The sequence below is a fragment of the Seriola dumerili genome, unplaced genomic scaffold, assembly GCF_002260705.1.
Source record: "Seriola dumerili isolate Sdu_G_001 unplaced genomic scaffold, Sdu_1.0 BDQW01001298.1, whole genome shotgun sequence".
NCBI lineage: Eukaryota > Metazoa > Chordata > Actinopteri > Carangiformes > Carangidae > Seriola > Seriola dumerili.
The window spans coordinates 93,363-102,341 of record NW_019175553.1 but is presented as its reverse complement, the minus strand read 5'-3'; the positions used below and the strand labels follow the sequence as shown (position 1 = coordinate 102,341).

The window sequence follows — 8,979 nt, the reverse complement described above, 5'->3', positions numbered from 1 at the left end:
AGGCATCCACACACACACACACACACACACACACACACACACACACACACACACACACACACACACACACACACACACACACACACACACACACACACACAGAGTATTGAGCTACAGACCAAAGCCCGTTTCCAGGACGACCCGGGGGACAAACACAGGACTGCGTGTCTCACCTGGCTGTTTCTGCCGTGGTTTGGGCAGGTTGGTGACGCAGGTGTGGGGGCACATGAGGACGTTGCAGGGGTGCAGCCCCCCCTCCAGGTACAGCTGCTTGATCTCGGACAGGTGGATCCCGCCCAGAGGAGTCTTGGGCAGCGTGTTGGCCGGGACCAGGGCGAGGCAGAACACGCCCACGCCGTGGATACTGTCGATGGCCTGAGGGGGAGGGGGGAGACAGTCTGGTGTCTTACTTCATGTAAAAGGCTGCAACTCTAATATATGATCTAGTGTTGAACCATCATCATCATCATCATCATCATCATCATCATCATTAGACTCCTCCCACCTGCAGGACGCGGCTCATCCACTGGAAGCTGTCCTCCTCCGTGGAGTCGGGCCGCTGCTCGGCCACGACCACGATCCTCTCGTCCCTCAGCACCGTCACGGAGAACACGGCTATCCTGCAGGGACGGACACGCATCAGACGTCAGTCAGTCTCTTTACCTCACAGTCCTCGTCTGTCGTTTAGATCCGAGCTGCAACGACTCGTCGATCCGTCCATCCAGGATTCACTTCTTCACTTTGTCAGACGGGACAGTGACGGTTTTTTTTAACATGTTACAAACTCAAAGATAATCAGCTGATTAATGGATAATAAAAACAACAGTTAGCTGCAGCTTTAAACACGACGACGAGTCACTGCTGCTCTGTGAACATCAGATTTAGATCAGATGGCCGCGGCTCTTTCCCGCCCAAAAGTACTAAATTAGACCTGAGTGGAGAAATCCTTCCTCCATCATGGAGAGGAAGAGAGAGAGAGAGAGGTTTTTATTTAACTGCAACAGATGAGTCATTGTGTGAAAGCAGCAGTGAAATCTGCCTCGAGTGTAACCCTGACAACATTTCATCAGTTTTCAAAAAGCTCCTTCGCCTCGACGAGGAAATTCAAGAGAGGAAAAAAAAAAACGACGAGGATGCTGAACATGGCCGACACCGCGCTGTTCATTACCACACGAGCTCAGACCCCCGGACCGAAGAGCTCAGGGTGTTACTTCTTCTGTGGTGAAACTTTTCTGTGGTTAAAAGAGCTTCAGAAATAAGTGAGTTGACGCCAGTGAAGAAGAAGAAGAAGAAGAAGAAGAAGAAGAAGAAGAAGAAGAGTGTCAGCAGCAGTTAGTGAAGCGTCTGATTTAAAATGTGACTCCTTCAGATCCGCAGCTTTTAAGAGTCAGAGTGTCACATCAGAAGGAGAGCGGCAGGAGTCTGAAACGGCTCTGACAAGGTGTCGGTGCTGTGCTGGAGGTTCATCTGTTTTCAGGTGGAAGCTCCTCTGCAGGTGGATCACAGCTTGGTTTTCCCGCTCAGGTTCAGAGGAAACTCAAAGACACAATAAGAACAAACTGTTCAGTGTGTGTGTGTGTGTGTGTGTGTGTGCGAGCGAGCGAGAGAGGAAGGACACGACACGACAGAGCAAACAGAAGAGAGCGTCGTAACGTAAACACAGAAAACACACACGACGTAAAGCTCCGGCCTCCTTCACATTTCATCACCTGCATCGAAACAGTTTCATTTCTCCGTGTTTTAGAGCTTCAGGATTCACGGTTCCTGCAGCTGCTTTAAATATCTGCTGCCGAGGACGCCATCGCTCTGTCAGGTGAAAGATGGATGTCGTCCTCGGCGGCCGTGGACACAATTAAACCTCACTCCATTACCGTTTCTGGATTCATCCACTATTGCTCTACTTTATTAGATTTATTATGTGCGGGGGGGGGGGGGGGGGGGGTCGCTCATTTATCAGCGTGACAGTGAATGTGCCAGGGTTGGACGTCCAACCGCCGTTCAGCTGCTGTCGATGGGAACAACGTTAGAAACTGACCCCCCCCCCCGGGTTGTTTAAGGACACACCCACCTGCCTCTGTAGACAAACTTCATCGGCTCCACCGCCAGCGCCGTGGCCACGATGTCGTCGGCGTTGTGCCTCCGCCCGCTCACCATGATGAGCCCGTCCATCTTGCCTGTGATGAAGACGAGGCCGCCGGGGCCGATGAAGCCCAGCAGGCCGGTCCGCACGAAGGCGTACTCGCTGATCAGCCCCCCGCTGGCGCTCACCGGGTAGACCTGCAGACACACACACACACACACAGGCGTTCAGCTGCAGAGTCTCCATGGCAACCAGCCAGCACTAGAGCAGCACGACACAGCCAAGATCAGATATGACAGTATTTTTAACTCAGGACTTTTACATGGAGAATGTCAAACTGCTGCTTCTCAGACGAGCTGCGGAGGAATGAGATGACGGTCAAGACGGTTCGTTATATTACAAAGATTATTATCACAGATCATCAGTGCCGAGTCGAGGATTCCTCTTTAATTATGTAATGTAAAAAATTAAAGCTACATATTTCTTTCTTTCTTCTTTCTCTTTTATTTTGAAGTGTTGATCCATAATTAGATATAAAAACCATCTCAGTGTAGTTTTACATCTCCTCTCTCAGGCTTCTCTCTGGAGCTCTAGTAACAACAGGTCGGTGAGCCAATCAGAAGAGAGGAGGCTCTGAGCCTCTCTTCTGATTGGCTGACTGTTTTCTGAGTGATCCAATAAAAATAAAGCTGATTTCAGGTAAAAACACTCAGAGAAACCAAATCCTGCAAATGTTTGGATGGTGGGTCCAGGTGGGCGGGGCTTGGTGACTGCTTCGTTGTGACATCACAAAGTTCCAGAAGTCCTGACGGCTGGTTTTAAGGCTCAGTTTCTGAATACAGGCTGTGTGCATTTCTCTGTGGACTGAGGCTTTGATACTTTCACAGTATTAATATAGAAGCTAGACCTGATCTATAATCAATCAACACATGGACAGGGACATTTACACTCCAGCAGCATGTATCTCTGTAGAGGAAGTGCGCTCTGTTTGTGGTCGCCTCACCTCGAAGGTGTTCTTGGTCATGCCGGTGAGGCCGTAGTAGGAGGTTCCCGTGGCGATGGAGCAGACGCAGAGCTCGCCGATCTCGTCCGTCTGACAGAGCTGCGGGACGCCCTCCGGCTTCACCACACACACCAGGCCTGAGTGAACGACACACACACAGAGAGAGAGAGAGAGAAAGAGAGAGAGAGAGAGAGAGAGAGGGGAAACGCAACATTAACACCTTTTCAGTTTCTTCCTGTTTCCTTGAATAAATCTGTTCCTGATCCCAAATGAACCGTTATTCCCTCCCACTCCCCCTGCACCTGTTCAGAGGCACGATCCACACGTCTTAGTCACGTCTCTAAAGTTTCATCTTAAAGTAGGTTGTTCTAACCCAGTTATAACGTCTGCGTCGCCCCCTGAACCAGGTTACCGTAGTAACAGGGTTAAAAAACAGAAAAATCTACAGCATCTGGAATCAGTTTCTTCTCTTCATACAGCGCACAGATCCCGATCAGTCTCCAGTGACTCAGCCATAAATCTGCAGCTTTAACCTCTGGGTTTTTAAATCTCGCTCTGAGGCTGATGCTCCTTCAAAGTAAAAGCTCCTCGCTCACGAGAGAGAGGAACTCCTCAATCAAAGCTGACAGATTCCTTTAACCCCCCCGCCCCCTTTTTTAACGACAGAGTCCTCGGTCGGTGCAGCAGCTGCAGTTCCTGCGGTGACCACCGGGTGGAGTGAGAGCGTGTCAGTGATGTTTGAGTAGCTGTGGCTTTAATCAGCTGCAGATCACTGAAGACACAGAGCTGCACTTGGGTCCTGTTCGGATTCTGTTTACACTCCTTCTTCTGAGCAAACCGAGTGTCTGAAAGTGACTTTCACATGTAACACGACGAGCTCATACACGAGTTTTACAGTTTAGACTGAAATCAGGAACGATCTGATCAGAGAAGAAGTGAACGAGATGATTGATACAAGGTTTTGATGCTTGACAAGTTTAAACCAGAGACTGAGGAGCAGCTGGAGTGTATCTGTGCTGAGAGCTTTCACTCTAGCTTTCACTATGGCAACCACACACACACACACACACACACACACACACGTACCTCCTGGTGTGACGGTGCCCACGTCCTGCACGGTGAGCACTGAGAGACGTTCCTCTGTGTCGACCCTGACGACCCCGTATGTCAGACCCTGCATCGACAGGACGCCTCGACCTGGAGGCTGGCTGCTGTCCTCCACTGGCCTGGACACACACACACACACACACACACACACACACACACACACACACACACACACACGAGTTTGCGTATGAACAGAATCCTGCAGGTTTTTCTGCTGAAACTGAGAACTTGACATCATCAATTCCTCCATCTTTTTACACCCATTAGACTCATTCTGTGGCTCTCTGTTCAAGCGTGTTGATCACTTTGATTGATCAGTCTCTCTGGTATATATGTAATCCTGTGTTTACACGTCGTCTCTGTGTGGACGTGTGTGTTCATAAGAACATTTGCATATTTGTGCTTCTGTGTTTGTGTGTGCACGTTTGCATAATCTGTGTATATAAAGCAGGACTGAGAGCATGCGTACAGTGTGTGTGTGTGTGTGTGTGTGTGTGTGTGTGTGTGTTTACCTCCTGATGGCCACGGTGAGCGCCTCGGGGGAGCTGGCGCAGGGACAGATGACCTCGGCTCTCAGGCCTTTGGTCTGAAAGACGTTAAGGAAGGCGTCGCAGGAGGAGATGGACCCTGACACACACACACACACACACACACACACACACACACACACACACACACACACATTAAACAGCCATTAGGGTCCGAAAGATGAACGCGGTAGCGTCCTGAACGTTATTAAAAAACACTTAAAGGACGACACTGATGTTTCATCCTAAATAATTCGATTACTGGAGGCTGCTTCATGACGCTACAGCTGCTGAACTCAGGTCTGTGGAGTTTGCTGTGAAGTCCAGCTCATCCATCACAGAGAGCAACTTCCTGTCTGTACGGCTCCTGTTGCAGTGGTGGCGCGTTCAAGGACGTGCCACCATTAAAGATGTATGAATTGGCTGCTGAAAGAAACACTGAACGGACCAGCTGTGATGTCTGAGAGAACAATATGTTCTGCAGGCTGATCTTCATTTTGTTTTCAACTGTTTCTACAGAGTTAAAAGCTCCATGAAGCCGAGAGCAGCTGCAGATTAACAGGTGATAATTCTCCATAGGTTCATCACTGCAAAGGACACCTGTCACACTGACACACCTGGTAAATTCTCAGTGTAATTGCATTTCTGTTAAATTCTGTATTTGATGCACGTTGTGTTTTATCTGACTTCAATGAGGTTTTCCTGATTAAACTGAGGTTAAATACATTTTCCTTAATTTAAACTGACTCTCTGATGTCGCAGTGTAATGTATATGTAATATATATATGTAATATATATGTAATATATATATATATATATATATATATATATAAAACAGAGTCTGTGGTTGCTTTAATGAAATACCAACATCAGGAAAGTTTCAAAGCTGTGAGTTGATCCTGAACTGAACTGTCACCAGAGTCTGTGTGAGAACAGGAGAATGACTGTGATTGGTTAACAGACCCATGAAGCTAACGGGCTAAAACATGCAGAACTACAATACATCACTTCCTGGTTCCTACGGTTACAGCTCAGTCGTTTTCACTCCGGTCGGGTTGAAAACCATTTATTGTGCCGAATGCGCGCGGTCGGACACATCCCGCTCTATTCCTGTAAAGTGACCCAGTTTCCCGCCTTCCCCAGAGAGTCCATCCATTTCCCTGACATTCTCTATCTCTAATACACCTCTTTAAACTCGCCCCGTCTGTGTGTGAGAGAGAGAGAGAGAGAGAGAGCCGAGAGCGACCTTACAGGGGTTTGATCCGTCGGCCACCAGCAGCATGCGCAGCGAGCTCAGGTTGATGTCCTTCTGGTCTTTGTGGGCCACCAGAGCCCAGTGCATGTCTCTGGACTTCACACAGGCCACCTTGGCTGCAGGGGGGGGGGGTCCACACACACACACACACACACACACACACACACACACACACACACAGACGGACAGAGGGAAATTAGCATGTAATCTATTTGATGGACAGGTGAATGGAGTGAATTGACTGAGCTGAGTGACAGGTGGAGTGTGTGTCTGACCTTTGTACTGGCAGACTTTCTGGATCCATGACAGAGGGTTGACCTTCATCAGCGAGTAGGGCACGCTGATCACGTGCATCATGTTCATCACGATCTGCACGCGCACACACACACACACACACACACAGAAGGAGATGATATTTAAAGCTGAAAGAGCTGTTTCACATTTCTATCACGTCTCAGCGAGATATTAAAACACAGGATTTCACATCAAACTTATGAGAGGCAGAAACAGTTTGAAGTTTTACTTAAACGCCAAATTGATTCTCGTTGTTTCCCCCCCTCCCCCACCTTCAATTAAAAGGGTGGAAAACAAACAGGAAATGAGGGTCACGACCTCCGACCTGCAGCGGGTATCTTACCGTCAGGATGCCGTGCCACAGGCCCACGTCCTTCTTAAAGTCAAGAACGTTCACTATGGTCTCGGCTACAGACGCAGAGGAGGAGAGAACGGGCTGAATTATTAAATTGTGACCTAGACATTGAGCTGTCTATGTCTGTGTGTGTGTGTGTGTGTGTGTGTGTGTGTGTGTGCGTACCCTCAGTGTAGCTGCAGGACTGGGTGAGAGCCTGGCAGTGTGTGAGCAGAGCGATCCTCGTCACTGTGACGCCCAGCACGCTGCCGTCCTTACAGGTTTTATACTGAGAGGAAAACAACAGACGGAGGGATGGGAGGAGAGGAGACGGAGGAGAGGATCAGCCTTTTGGTATCTCACATTTATTTATTTGATCATTTTAAAATGTCTGATGTATAAAATGCTACCCATGAAAATAAAGTTAATAAATCCAAACTAATTTAAAAAAATCTGCAAAATTAAGATCGAAGAAACAAAAATTAAGAATGAATTTTAGGGTTTTAATAATCAGAGACTTTGGTGATGTCGTCAGATTATAAAACAGCTGATGTTACATTTATGAAGCTGGAACCAGAACATGTTAAAAAAGAAACGACATTTCACCAGGAAATCACTGAAGCTGCAGAAGAAGAACTTTAACTTTCTCCTGGCTGAGAGAGGCGTCGATCTACGTATCTCAAAATATCAAACTGTTCCTTTAAAATAAAATGAGATCAATCAACTAATGTTGTAGAAAGCTGAATCAGAAATCTGCTTCTGTTTGATTAATCTGGTGATTACACTGATAAGAGACATTAGATTTTTAATGCACTGCATAAATCAAAGCTCCATTAGTTTTAGATCAGTCAGACAGGAAGTGAACCAGCAGCACAGAGGCTGATGAAGAGGAGACAGGCTGATATTCACTGTGTGTGTGTGTGTGTGTGTGTGTGTGTGTGTGTGTGTGTGTGTGTGTGTCAGCTGACCTCTATGTAAGCAGTGTCATTGTTTGCGTCTTTGATGTGAGGGAACCAGTCTCTGGGAGGTTTGGAAAGGTGCTTGGACTCCGTTACAAACCACAGCAACTTGGGCCAACCTGCAGGGAGGGGTGAGAGAGAGAGAGAGAGAGAGAGAGAGAGAGAGAGAGAGAGAGAGAGAGAGAGGGAGAGAGAGGGAGAAAGGAAGAGAGGAGACAGAGAGAGAGAGAACAGAGAGAGAGAGAGGGGAGAGAGAGAGAACAAGAGAGAAAGAGGAGAGAGAGAGAGAGGAGAAGACGGGAGAGAGGAGAGAGGTGGGAGAAGAAGGGTGACGGAGAAAGGGAATAGAGAAAGCAGAGAGAGAACACAGAGAGAGAGAGAAGAGAGAACCTAGAGAGCAGTTAGATGGAGAATCGCAGAGAGAGAGAAAGAGAGAGAGAGAGAAGAGAGATGAAGAACAGAGAGAGAAGAGAGAGAGCAGAGAGAGAGAGACAGAGAGAGAGAGAGAGAAGAGAGAGAGAGAGAGGGAGAGAGAGGAGAGACACAGAGAGAGAGAGAGAGAGCAAGAGAGAGAGAGAGAGAGAGGGGGGCAGAGAGAGAGAGACGAGAGAGAGGAGACAGAGAGAGAGACAGAGAGAGACAGAGAGAGAGAGAGAGAGAGAGAGCAGAGACGAGAGAGAGAAGAGAGGAGAGACAGAGAGAGAGGAGACAGAGAGAGAGAACAGAGAAGAAGGAGGAAGAGAGAGAGGAAAGATTCTCTACATTAAAAACAATAATAAAATTAAAGTGAATATTTTACACCTGAAGTTAAAAATCATCAGAAACCTCATGTGACGTCTTTGGTGTGAGCGTTTGAATGTTTCACACGTTTCATGTTGGACTAAGCCCCGTCGTCCTGCTCATGTTCTCATTATGTTGCACTCCTACAAGCCCCCCCCCCCCCCCCCCACAGGGTAAAAAAATAAAAACCTCCCCCACCCCAGCCATGATTGATGATCTCTCCTCTCACCTTTGAACTGTGGGATCTCTCCTGTTGCACTCTTGGGCAGACCCTTGTGGCAGGCGTCACTGGTCAGCGCCACGGTAACGCCGCAGCTGCCCAACAGGAATCCGATCTGCTGGCTGCCGGCGTCCTATTGGACGACACAGACAGAGGCGCCGATGTTTGTCAGAAAAAAAACCAAAAAAAAAAACACACACACACAAATAGATCCATCTCTTCTCTTCAGGTTTGCTGCTTTTGATCCGTGATTATAGAACACGCCAACTCTGATCCGTCTTCAAGTGCAGTTTCTCTGTGTGAATAATCCCAGATCATCTCTGCCTCACAGGCTGCAGATGGCCACAGGACTGGAGAGCTGAATGTCAGCCACACACACACACACACACACACACACACACACACACACACACACACACA

At 48.0% G+C, this 8,979-nt stretch overlaps 1 protein-coding gene across 1 annotated transcript in view; it reads right to left on the bottom strand.

Annotated features, from left to right (window-relative positions):
• Positions 1 to 8,979, bottom strand: part of LOC111238306 (disco-interacting protein 2 homolog C-like) — a 44,776-nt gene that overhangs the window by 12,482 nt on the left and 23,315 nt on the right. Inside the window, exons 14-25 of the mRNA XM_022767741.1 lie at positions 8,569 to 8,692; positions 7,569 to 7,678; positions 6,787 to 6,889; positions 6,610 to 6,674; positions 6,248 to 6,341; positions 5,969 to 6,088; positions 4,703 to 4,817; positions 4,170 to 4,309; positions 3,084 to 3,220; positions 2,069 to 2,277; positions 506 to 620; positions 174 to 375 (exon numbers count right to left, since the gene is read on the bottom strand). Of these exons, the coding sequence (XP_022623462.1) occupies positions 174 to 375; positions 506 to 620; positions 2,069 to 2,277; positions 3,084 to 3,220; positions 4,170 to 4,309; positions 4,703 to 4,817; positions 5,969 to 6,088; positions 6,248 to 6,341; positions 6,610 to 6,674; positions 6,787 to 6,889; positions 7,569 to 7,678; positions 8,569 to 8,692 (1,534 nt within the window). The remainder of the gene's footprint in view (positions 1 to 173; positions 376 to 505; positions 621 to 2,068; positions 2,278 to 3,083; positions 3,221 to 4,169; positions 4,310 to 4,702; positions 4,818 to 5,968; positions 6,089 to 6,247; positions 6,342 to 6,609; positions 6,675 to 6,786; positions 6,890 to 7,568; positions 7,679 to 8,568; positions 8,693 to 8,979) is intronic.